Genomic DNA, 13,623 nt, shown 5'->3' with positions numbered 1-13,623 from the left:
CAGAGAGTGATTGTTGGATTGTGTGAAACTGTCAGAGTATGTTCAGTGTCCCATATGACAGATACATATGTCCCTTGTATAACAAAGAAATGCAGTGGAATGAAATGTTTCCATGTATATTCCTGTCTTCTGAACTGATTAAGATGGGCATCTCAATCACTACCACTGATGGGGCAAACTTAGTTAAGTGTTTACATTTTGTGAATGCCCAATGTGCTTGCTGGTATTCAAGGGCTTGGGGCCTTGTTTTTGTAATATTAAAAAAACAAAAAAAAAATAAATAAAACAGGAAAATAAATTGTATTTCTTTGGAACAATTTACATCCCCTCTGGTGTTTATACAGGGGGACTGAATGAAATGAGCAAAGTGGGTGGACCTCTTTCTTCCAAAACAAGAAACATACCGTCATGTACTATGAAATCGGTATCATTTTGAAAAATACTGTGATATAAATTTTTGGTCATGCTGCCCAGCACTAATGTGGTATTCCTGTTTTAGTCGCATTATGAGACGCATGTAAAACACCTTAATCGCACTATGAACATTCTGTGAGAGTTTACCTACTGTTAGAGACAGTAGGAGACAGTTACCCTTAAATGACCTAATCCACCTTACTTTAGTATAACTGAAACACTTCTGAATAGGGCCTATTGTGTATTGTGGAAATATAATTTCCGCTCTCAGTGAGAAGTTTGCGCTAACCTTGACTATTTGATAAGGGCCCAGATGTCTTTCTGTGGGGACGAACTCGGGACGAACCCATAAAGTGGTCTGTGGGAGACCCAAAGTAAACTAACCCTGCGGTCTGTGGGAGACCTGGAACAAAAAGAACCCCTGTGCAGCGTCGAAAGTGCTTTTGAGCATAAGGCCAACAGAGAGTATTGGTACCAAAAATAAAAATATAAAAACAAAAAAACAGTTAAATTAATTTAAAAAAGGGGAGAAGGAGCCTATAAAAATAAGTGTAGGTCTATAATAATAATAATAATGAATAAATAAATAGCAGTGAGTAAAAACAAACAATAACCAACTATAAAGAAATAAAATGGGAAATAAGAATACTAAATTAGAAGAACTAGTCACCAGTGACGCAAAATTGATGCATCAAAAGGATCCTAAAAACATAGAAAAATTAGAAAAATGGAAAAACAAATATGGTTTTTCAGGGAAGTTAAACTGTGATAACTGCAGAAACTTAGTGAAGGACATAAAGAGTATCTCCTTATGCAGTAAGTGAAGGAGTGCTGGCTTATTTTAACAGACTGAAAGGTGTGTTTAAAGGTGTGAAGACATGAAATACCAGTACCTGAAGGTGCTGCAGAAAATGGGATGGGCCGTAGCAGTTAAAGAATGCCTTCTTAAATGGCCTCAAACCTGAAATTTCAGGATTTATTCAAAAGTATCAAATTGGCTGGCAAACCTGTGTCCTAACACAGACAAAAAATTAGCCACTGTCCTCCAACAAAGAGCAAAAGCACAAAAGAAAGTTAGAAAAACGGCTGAAGTGTTTTTCACTAACTATGAGAATGAAATGGTTTCTGGGTGTTATTTCCAGGGTGACAAGCATGGCTTGATGGCCGGGGCAGGGGTTGGAGATGAGGTCGCGGCCAGAGACCTGGCAGACAGCAGATAGTTGATCATGACTGCTGCTATGTCTGTAAAAAGACAGGCTAGTGGGCTAAGAACTGCCCACAGAGAAAGACATGCTGCAGCAAGAGGGAGGAGCAGGCTACTCTGCATGATTAGACAACAAAAAAAGGTCAGGTGCAAAATACACACACTGAACAGCAGAAAAAGACTCAGATCTAACTGAAGCTAACATTTGAGCCATGAAGAGCCATAATAACTTAAATTATGCTTTAAGAAAAAAAGGCTAAAGTAACATTGCTGGTGCAAGGCTTGAAGATCAGATTCCTTTTTGGTACAAAAGCTTATAAATCAATTCGTAGCTATGTTTTCTCCTCCAACAGGAAGTCAAATACTTTTGTATGTAGATGATATTTTGATATGCTCTGAAACACAAGAAGAATGTCAAACAGACACCATAGCTCTGCTTAAGTTTCTAGCAGAATAGGGACACAAAGTGAGTAAGAAACTACAGCTGTGGAAAAAGAAAGTTAAATACCTAGGTCACAACCTTTCACAGCAAGGGAGAGCTCTAGACTCAGACAGAAAAGAAGCTATACTTAAAGCACCAAAACCACAAACTAAAAGACAGATGATGTCTTTCTTAAGTACGACAAACCTCTGCAGAGCATGGATACCAAACTATTCAGAGTTGTCTAGTCCATTGTTGAAATTGATTTATGACACACCTATGGCAACTTATGATAAAATAAAATGACTGAAATTGCAGAAAAAGCCTTTAATGATCTTAAAAAGACCTTGACCAGCACCTCTGTTTTAGGACTGCCTAACTATGAAAAATGTTTTATGCAAACTGTTGATTGTAAAAATGGTCACATGACTTCAGTGCTGACTCAGCCCTATGGGGACAAAAACAGGCCTATTACTTATTATTCTACCCAGTTGCATTCAATAGCAAGAGCAATGCCTGTATGTATTCAAGCTGTTATTGCAGCCTCCATGACCATGTCCAAGCTTCAGCAAACATCATGTTGTCCATCCTCTAACACTAAAGTTTCCACATGCAGTCTCTGTCCTGTTGTTGCAAAACAAGATAGCATACATGTCACCAGGTAGACATTTATCCTGCATGACTACATGCAGCCACATCTCACTATTGAACGATGTACAACTCTCAACCCTGCTACATTAATGCCTATAGCTGAGGATGGTGAGCCACCACTGTATTGCTGAAACTGAGAATAGTGTTGCCCAGGGTTGACCAAACTGACACACCTTATAAAGCTGAAATGACAATGTTTGTAGATGGATCTTGTAAACAAAAAAAAACAACAAAAAAAAATCTAATTCTACAGGATATACTGTTGTAACCCTTAAAAATGTTTTTAAAGCTGAATCACTACCATCTCATTTATCATTGCAGGCAGTGAGACTTATTACCTTAACAGAAGCTTGTAAATTAGGAGAAGGAAAAGTAGTTAATATTTACACTGATAGCAATTATGGATTTTCAACTGTGCATGTGTTTGCTCAGCAGTGGAAGAACAGAGGAATGATTACATCATTTGGTAAGACCATCACACACAAAGATCTTATTTTACAGCTGTTAGATGCTGTGTAATTACCTAAAAAGGTTGCTAATTGTAAGTGCAATACAAATGTGAGGAATAGACATGATTTCTTTTGGCAATTGTAAAGCTGACGAAGTTGCTAAACTAGTAGCACAGAAACCACTGCCTTTACAAGCTACAGTTACAGTTGAACATCTTGATGAGCAGATATTTAAGGACATGCAGAACAGTACACCTTAGAAATGAAAAGACTCATGGGTAACAACAAAAACAAAGAGAGAAGAGAGTAAATTAAATGACAATAACGTTTGAAGATGTAAAGATGAAAAGTAGTGTTATCTAAAGGTTTATTTAGATATGCCGCTGTACTGACGCATGCTAATGTGCATACGTCAGCAGGAGGGATGGTAGATTAGTAAACATAGTGTTTACAACATATGGTTTTAAAAACTACTCTAAAAAAAATTGTTAGCAATGTGAAATATGTGCAAAAATAATCCACAGGGACAGACTGTGACAAGAAATAGTGGAAAGTTTCCACCACCTGAATATCCTTTCAACACTTTTGCATGGATAGAATTAAATAACTGTGAGGGAAAGAAATACTGTGTAGTGATCATTGATGCATTAACTAAATGGATTGAAGTGTTTCCAGCAAAGCATCCTGATGCACTAACAGCAGCTAAAACACTGACAACTACTATTATTACCAGATTTGGAATTCCAGAGAAAATCTATTGTAATAATGGTACATATTTTGTAAATCAGGTAATTAAACATCTTAGTCCAGTGTTATCATCTTCCTGAGTTAAAACCATTCATCAAGGAGGATGTTCACAACTGAGACCATTGCTGATTACATGGCAAAAATGTTGAATAATAAAAATGTTGCATCTGTGATTAATGCACAACAGGAGGGTCCTGAGCCTGAACCTGACTCTAGAGTGAAACCAGGAGACTGGGTCTTTGTAAAAATCATCAAGAGGAAGTATTGGTTTTCTCTGTGCTGGGAAGGACCTTACCAAGTACTGCTGTCCACACCCATGGTTGTAAGAATCGTTGAAAGACCTTCCTGGATTCATGTAACACACTGTAAAGAGGTACTGTCTGAGTAATTCTGTCAAACCAACAAGGACTCCCTCTAAACTCCAACTAACCTGTGGTGAAATCTGGCTACAAAGGGGGGTGGAACCACTCGTCTCAAACCAGTGAAGAAACCAACCACCCCCAGGGGAATTAGGTGAGTGAGGAATAGAGTGACCTGGGGAGAAGACTGCTCAGAAGTGCATTTTGCCATGGAAGGTCCAATATATTGACCCTTGCACCCCTTTAGAGTGTTTTGTGGGGTGAAACTGACAATAAGCATGTTGACTGTCATATTGCTGACCACAATTATGCCAATTTCTCAAGAAGTGTTTGCAACAGCCAGAGAATGCTACTAACTCCACTGAGATAAGACCTGGTATATTTTCATCCCTTGAGAAGGAATTGCAACAGCCAGGTAATGCCATGAACAACACCAAAACAAAACCTAGGACAAAAAGAGCTACTGATGTGCCCACTTTTATCTTTTGGGCCAATGAGACTCAAATTCAATTAAATTCAATTCAATTTTATTTGTATAGCGCCAAATCACAATACAAATTCATCAAGACACTTTACAAAAACAAAAAACCCATCAATTCCCTTATGAGCAAGCACTTGGTGAGAGTGGAGAGGAAAAACTCCCTTTAACGGAAGAAAAAACCTCTAGCAGAACCAGGCGGCCATCTGCCTCGACCGATTGGGGTGAGTGGATAGAGGAGAGGGAAAAGAACAGCAACCATAAACAACAAATAGACACTGCAGGTTGGTGGGGACAGTAAAAGTGCCTTGAGATGAGTTTGTATTGTGATTTGGAACTATACTAACAGAATTGAATTGAATTGAATTGAATTAAAAGTACAGAGAGTGTCTGTCTCCTGAATCCAGACTGGGAGCTGGTTCCACAGGAGAGGAGCTTGATAGCTAAAGGCTCTGCCTCCCATTCTACTTTTGGAAACTCTGGGAACCACAAGTAGACCTGCACTCTAGAGCGAAGTGGTCTATTGGGATAATATGGTACTATGAGGTCTTTAAGGTATGAAGGAGCTTGATTATGAAGGGATTTGCATGTGAGAAGAAGGATTTTAAATTCTGTTCTGTATTTTACAGGGAGCCAATGAAGAGAAGCCAATATAGGAGAAATATGATCTCTCGCAGCATTCTGGATTAACTGGAGGCTTTTTATGGAGATACTGGGACATCAGTTAGTAATGAGTTACAGTAATCTAGCTTTGAGGTAACAAAAATGCATGGACTAGTTTTTCTGCGTCATTTTGAGACAGGATAGAGATTTGTTTTATGTGTGAGTTAAAGTTAACTGTCCTGGTCAAAAATAACTCCAAGGTTTTTCACAGTAGTACTGGAGGCCAGGGCTATGCCGTCTAAAGTAGTGTTAAGGCATGTTCTTTTGTTGAAAAAGCAGAGGAGAAGACTTCTTTCAAAAATATATGCTTTTAATTGAAATTCCAAAAAGCTTGTACAAGGACCCTCTTCTGTGTTGTAAATCTCAGCCAGCAAGCTGTTAATCTGCAACCAACTCCACAGAAGAGAGATGACAATCTTGAGTTCAATGAGTATGTATTTAAGTACAACAATAAATTCTATTGGCTCACTATAGATGGGGCGGCTGTGGTTTAGACTTAGCCCCTCCTTCGTCGGTGCACATGCACAGGCCCACCCTCTTGGCACATTCCACAGTCCTTCCTTGGAGCGCTTTAAGTCCTTATAGGGAAAACTTGGCAATTTTCCCTACTGCCCATGTGAAAACTTTGTGTGTGGGTCTCTTTTCACTTCCTCATGTAGTGCATGATGCACAACTCTTTATAAAACGTATTTTATCATAACATACAAACCTATGCAAACTCAACTGTCTATGCCCTAATAATTAATAATCAACTATTAGCTGTCCTATACTCTTATTACACAAGCAACTTCTTCTTTTATGCTAACCTAAATGTTTAATTTCCCTTACATTAGCTATAATTTTAGGAAAGTTATTTCTGGGGTTTTTAGGCCCAAATAGAATAACTTCTGTTTTCTCTGAATTTAAAAGTACAAATTTACTGGTCATCCAGGACTTTATGTCAGTTAGACACGCTTGAAGTCTGGTTAACTGGTTTGTGTTAACAGGTTTAATAGATAGATACAACTGAGTGTCATCTGCATAGCAGTGGGAATTAATAGAGTGCTTCCTAATAACACTGCCTAAAGGAAGCATGTACAGGGTGAACAGAATCGGTCCTAGCACAGAGCCTTGTGGAACTCCATAACTAACTTTTGTTCGTGTGGAAGGTTCATCATGGACATGAACAAACTGGAATCTGTCCGATAAATAGGATTGGAACCATTTTAACGCTGTTCCTCTGATACCAGTCACATGCTCCAGTCTCTGCAATAAGATGTTGTGGTCAATGGTGTCGAATGCAGCACTAAGGTCTAGGAGGACAAGTATAGAAACAAGTCCATTATCTGAGGCTAAGAGAAGATCGTTGGTAACTTTCAACAGTGCTGTTTCTGTACTATGATGTGCTCTAAATCCTGATTGAAAATCTTCAAATAGTTCATTCCTGTGTAAGTGGTCTGATAGCTGCCTAGCAACAGCTTTTTCAAGAATTTTAGAAATAAATGGTAGGTTGGATATTGTTCTATAATTAGCCAAGACTCCTGGATCAAGACTAGGCTTTTTGAGTAGGGGTTTGATTACTGCAGTCTTAAAGGCCTGTGGTACGTAGCCTGATACTACTAGAAATAAATTTACTAAGTCTAATAAAGATGAGTTAATTAATGGCAGGGTGTCTTTAATCAGCCTAGTCGGGATGGGGTCTAAGAGACGATGATTTCGATGAAGCAACTACTGATGTGAATTCAGAGAGATCTATGGGAGAGAAGCAGTCTAAACATAACTGAGGTCCTACAGATGATTCAAGAGCTACTGTAGTAGAAGATTCATTTATGGCAGCTATAGGAAGCATCTGCCGAATTTTATCTCTAATAGTTGTGATTTTATTTGTAAAGAAAAAGTCATCACTGCTGAGAGCTAAGGAAACACTGGGCTCAACAGAGCTGTGACTTTTTGTCAGCCTTGCTACAGTGCTGAAAAGAAACCTGGGTATGTTTTTATTTTCCTCTATTAGTGATGAATAGTATGCAGTTCTGGCTTTATAGAGAGCTTTTTTATTGTTTATCCAGGCTAGAAAAAATTCCTCTTAATTTGTGGAACGCCACTTCCTTTCCAGCCTTCGTGATGCCTGCTTTAAGGTACGAATATGTAAATTATACCATGGGGCTAATCTCCTCTGATTCACTAACTTCTTTTTCAGAGGCCTTTGTCAACGCCTTGATACAGCAATTAAACAAATGTATCAGTCCATTTCACAGGATGACCAGGACCCTGAAAGTCCTCCAGAGCCAATGAAGGAAGAAGTGACTGTGACCCTTCATCTACTATGATAAATTTGTCTTAACTTCTGAACTGTAAGGCACGAATGACTCCAACATTGAAAATTCCTACAGAAAGTGATGTTATGTTTGCCCATAAAGACAGAAAGTTATGACATTTACCTCTCACTTCTACAAGTGATATTTCAGTATGCTAATCAGCTGAGTTGTGATTGTGATCTTGTTATTTGATTTTACTGTTTTTCCAATAATAGTAACTCTGATCTTACTGTGTGTTTTACTAGAATAATTATTAATGATCTGCTAAACATTTTCATATAGTAGTTATGCTGAGCATAAACAGGAGGGATGTGTTAGAGAAATTAAACGCTTCGGAATAGGGCCTATTGAGTATTATGGAAATATAATTTCCACTCTCAGTGAGACGTTTACTCTGACCTTGACTATTTGATAAGGGCCCAGATGTCTTTCTGTGGGAAATCACCTCCCTTTTGTGTTACCATGAAAACTGACGTGTTGGGCTGCAAGCAGCCAGTGACCCTCATGCTGTACTAAGGTGCTGTGTGACTGTTACTCTTTGCAAGTAAAACTTCTATACAATCTTCGCGGAGTTTGTCCCGAGTCTATTTGTTAAAAAGAATTTAAGTAACACCTAAACACAGCACATGCGAAAATTTTCCTTTCATTTGGCATCACAGTACCTCCGCGTTTATCACTGCAGTATAAAAGTACTGCTGAATGAAAGTACAGAATATGCCTGCTGTTGAAGACGACATCATCTATGTGCACGACAAGTAAAATTAAAAATGAAATACCCAGAACAGTACATGGCATGAACTGTATGATGACAGCCAAATTATAGAGGGAAGAAAGTCAAATGGCATGATGTAGGACAACAGACGTGTGATTAGTTGGTCTATACCATGTAAAATGGGAACATGAAAGGAATATTCTAAAAGCAACTCAAATGAGATATGTCATATCCAGGCCTCTCTCCTCAGAAATGTTGCAACAATTGTGGAAATGAATCAATGTGGCACTGTGGTTATATTCATTTGTGTCCTGTTTTGGTGTCTGTACCAGACACCCTCATAAGTGTGGCTGTATTTGTCCCATTGTGTGACATTCAAATAAAGACTGCTTGAATAGAAACAGTTACAAAAAAACAACAAAAAAATAAAATAAAATAAAAAAAAAAAAACTTTATTGTCCAGACGAGACAAAAGTAAATCAGCCATGACAATGACATTTCAAGTAAAAACAATATACATGCAACAGGACAACACAAGCTAAATCACTAACTACAGAGAAAACTGTCAGAGACCAGATATAAAACTAACTAACATACCCAGGTGATGCTAATTCAATCCCTTCCTGTCAGCTGAACAGAAAGCAGTCTGAGCATGGGACACTTTAGTGACAACACTGACATACACAGTGGAGAAACGAAGGCCAGAACATCCAAGAGATTCACAGATAGCTTAAAGTCAGAAGTTAAACTTCAAATGGTAGAAACTGTATTTACAACTGAACCAACTCACACTACAAAGTTAAAAGGTTCACACATATTGACCCATGATTCAGCTTCTGACAAAGACAAGGACAGGCCAAAGATTTCACAGAGATGGTCTCACTCAAGTGTATGAATGTTTGCTTCATTTCACTGCCTGGTGTTTCTGCATGATGTGCAGCAGAAGCTTCCATATGCTTACACACGGCTCAGATTTGACGAGTTCAAATCTGAACCGTTGTATTGTAGCTTACTGCTTTGACTTAGTACATCTCCCACAACATCTTACTGAGAATTAGGGCTTATTTAAAAAGAAACAGACTTAAAGCAGCTGCTGTGTTGACACTTGTGATACGTTCCCAGAGTCAAATCTGCAGCCACTCTAGCCAAAGCAAACAATACAGAGAGGATTTGAACTAGCTAACCATGGTCTGCTAACAGAGGAGGATACTATGCTAGTTTTAAAAGTACAGTATACATAGAAATAAGCACTGCCAGGCTACCATCAACACATGAACTGTTAAAGCAAACAGCAGAGAAAGGCCCCTCATATGGACCGGTAATCATGCCGATGTTCTATTTTCATTTTGTAAATATCAAAATGTTACACTCAAGATAGTCTGCAAGCACAATGAATCATGAACTACTAAAATGTGCTCAGTTATGCGATGAATGCTGCCTGTGCAGTGCAAGAGAAAATTTAGCACACAAAACAAAGGCTGAGCGTGTTTGAAGATTAAAAATAAGCATGTCAAACAGACTTTAATCATACCACCCACTATCATTACAACAGTTATGTTATGGAGCACAGATCTACTGAGTGATAGAGCATCAGTCACATCAGAAAACCTCAACCTACTAGCCGAAGCAGCAGAATTAACAGGCCACTTTTCACCAGTTAAACCAAACTGGGGGTTGGTTTTGTGCCAAACTTGCTGGCAGAGTAGATTCATGTACAGCCTACAGAGTTAACATTGTTCTCTCTGCTTTTTACTACACTTGATTATGTAATGATGTCGGTCTCACACTCCTGATCCACACTTAATACAGTTAGGTGCAAAATATAACTGATGATTACCCAATAGGAAATCTTGTCACTGCAGCTCAACCAACATCATGACCTTCTACCTTGTAAATAGTAATGGAGAAGTTAACTCCTTTCATTCAAAGGTCGACCAACAGGATTTGTGAGGCTTATACAGATATTCTAATATGGTCACAGGTGACACATTGCATTTATTTTCTTGTGATCTTCAGTTCCTGCACTGAGCTAATCAAGACTATTTTGGCTTACTCCATAAATGATAACTTCCTGAATCATGACAGTGGCAAAATAAGGTAAAGGAGCTGTATATTTTCAGATGCTCAGTCCAACACACTGTCCATCCTAACACTGAGCCTGAACATTTGAGACACTTGTATGCTTTATGCAGATCTTCACCTGAAGTCCATCGAGGTGCTCATCACTCAGCAGCCAGATGCTGACCTTGCTGTAGCTGCTAAATGTACACATTCTACCAGCCACTTTGGCAGGTAACCAGCCAGTCCTATAGCCATTAAAAACAGTGACTAAAACTGCTGAAGTGGCTTGATAATTTGTGATTCAAACCGGTCACAGCTGCCAACGAGTTGAAGTCTTTACACTTCCTGTGGTTTCCAACATATATTGGACTTGGTGAGTGAAAATGGCCAGTGAAGACACAGCACTTTCTCAGTCCATGAGAATGACTTATCTACTTAGTTTCTGTCAATCAAAACAATTTGAAAAAACACCCTCTTTCTTCATTAGTTTTACTTTAAAAGAAAAAGGAAGCCAAATACAAGCTGCAGCACTATTCGTGGTTGGAATGGTTTCAACAGACAAGTGTAGCAGTTTTGAACAGTGGCTGGCTAGCTGCCATACTGATTGGTAGGTAAGGGCCAATGCCAGTGACTGGTGGTCATTTCAGGTAACTACTCCTGTCCATGTTAGAGGGAAATGTAGTCACCATTTGGTATTTGAGTTATAAATGAACAGCATTATGTTAGCAATAATGAGAACTCAGGTGGCACAAAGAATCAAATACTGAAAGAGAAATGGTTTCTGTTCATTCTTTCTCCTCTCCTTACGACCTTGTCTCAATTCTTTCCCTTTCAAAAGAAGTTCCCTCCAGTATTTCCTGACAGAACACAAGGGAAGTTTGTCATCTCCAAGTCACCACAGTTTACTGGTCACTTCCAACTTCCAGCTCATGAAATTTTAAAACAGGACTTCTAAAAGAGGACCAGGGACTGGAGGACAGACAAACTTGCCAGCCACAGACAAAGACTCACATGAATGCACATGTTAAAGAGGTAACTTGACAGCTTGCAGTATATTCCTGTACACACCAGGCACTTGTCACCAACTGTAGGAGACTAACACTAATGTTAGTCACTGTATTCAGTTTGACACCAAGGAAGAATACTAGAACAAAGGCACCAACTCTCATTCAAGTGACATGTTCCTGGTGAGGAAAAAAACTAATGAAAGACACCAAATGTCAACATACCTCTTTTTTAAAAAAAAAAAAAAAAAAAAAAAAAAAGTCATTTTCAGTTGAGATACAGGTGGGAGCATCTTTTGCGGAAAGCACCTGCTGGTCACCTTCCATGGCAGGAAAGCAGACTTCTCTGTCAGCTACAATGGCAAATTGTTGCCAAAGTGGCTGCAAGAGTTGACTATCTTGGACAACAGTTCATCAGTTGAATTCCTGCCCTATACCTCCATATTTCCTCACCTACTCCTCCACTCATCTAGTCTTTTTTCTCCTCCTCTTTCTTCTCCTCCTCTTCTGTGGGGTATGAGTGCCAGGTCAGGCGCTCCTCATAGAAAGAGATGACCACCTGGGGACATTTGACATTAGCCTCCTTGGCTGGGACAAGATCAGCCTCATCTGAGTTCTTCCTGGTAGTGCAGAGAGAAAAGGGATAAACAAAGCAACAAGAGACACCAGTAAACAGAACGAGGAGTAGACAGGGAGAGAAGAATGGGAGGACAAAGGACAAAGGGCAAAGACGAAGGAGAAACACATGAGGCAGAGACATGTAAAGAGAGAAATGTTAGACAGTACACTCGATCATTTACTTCCTCCCACAAATACCAACTACCAGTTTTAACCGAGCAGTAAACGGGGATAACCACAGTTGTTCTCCAGGACAGTGCTCTCATTTGGCACGCGATTCATGATTTTACACGCAGGCAATTTTTTGTCATATTTATGCATTTATCTAAAGATACCATTTAGTGTTTTTTGTAATAATGTGTCAATCATTTAATGTGAGTGGGAAGGGAGAAAGAAAAAAAAAAAAAAACACCTGTAAATGTAATAGTCCAGAACAACACCAGCTTTAACTATGACTTGAGTAATATACCTACAGACGGATTTATATAAGTCACCAAAAAAAGTAGCCTTCAACACCATCACTCCATTCTTCTGTCCCACCTGCAATCCACAACATCACAGACACTGCTCTCCTGGGTAACATCTGTATTTTATCAGCATCAACAACCACACCTTGTCCAGTGCCAATCTCTATCAATAAGTCCACCATGGTTTGGTTGTAGGTCCCTGCTCCAACATGAAAACATCAGAAAATAGACTCAATTCACTGCGATAAAGACACCCAGTAAATTCCACCAACCTATTACCACTCCCAGTACTCCATCCTTTACGGTAGTTCTAGACCAGATAATAGCATGGATGCAAGCAAACTTCCACAAGCTCAACTACAACAAATTAGTTCCCAAAACACTGGAAACTTCTTTCACCACGGGCAACCCCTGTGTCCTCCCTTCCTCCCAGGTCCTGAATCTAGACATTATTTTTGATCAATCCCTCTCATTCCAAAACCACTTTAACCAAACTTTAAAAACAGCCTTAACTACCTCAAAAATAAAGCACGGTTTCCTCACACCTACCATTGCTCATAGAGTTCGACAGGTCAATTTTCGCTATTTAACATCACTGACATAAGCCAATGGCTGAGCATATTAAGCTGATTAAAAGGCAGACGCATCTGCATGCAGCACAGTGTTGTTGGAATCCATTGTGCACATAAAAGCAACCTAGAAGAAGATGTACAAAGCAGTGAAGATTAAAACCACAAGTACAGTCAGGCATTATTAATGTTAGCTGACTTATTACACAATTATCAGGTAAAGAGCTAATTGATGCACTTTATTATTTTTAAGTGGAGATGAAATAGCAAAAATATGCAGTATTATAAAGTATTGTGATTATACTTCATTAACAAATGAAAGAAAACTTTACATTAAAGGTGGTTACTTTGCTCCACATGGCTAATTTGCCCACATTAACATGAGCTAAGTCAAATTATACATATTTGTTATAAATATGTTTACATCACATTTGTAAATTGAAGCATTGAACAATACCTCACTAACTGGAAAACTGTTCTAATGTTATTGATATGGATCAATTGATAACCTC

The 13,623-nt window shown here is 38.8% G+C and overlaps 1 protein-coding gene across 1 annotated transcript in view; it reads right to left on the bottom strand.

Moving 5' to 3' along the window:
- Window positions 1–11,701: 11,701 nt before the first annotated feature.
- Window positions 11,702–13,623, bottom strand: part of LOC113140492 (uncharacterized) — a 54,865-nt gene continuing 52,943 nt past the window's right edge. The window contains exon 6 of the mRNA XM_026324318.1: window positions 11,702–12,077. Coding sequence (XP_026180103.1) covers window positions 11,927–12,077 — 151 coding nt within the window. The 3' untranslated portion in view covers window positions 11,702–11,926. The remainder of the gene's footprint in view (window positions 12,078–13,623) is intronic.

The sequence above is a fragment of the Mastacembelus armatus genome, chromosome 8, assembly GCF_900324485.2.
Source record: "Mastacembelus armatus chromosome 8, fMasArm1.2, whole genome shotgun sequence".
NCBI lineage: Eukaryota > Metazoa > Chordata > Actinopteri > Synbranchiformes > Mastacembelidae > Mastacembelus > Mastacembelus armatus.
This window is presented reverse-complemented; position numbering and strand designations above follow the sequence as displayed.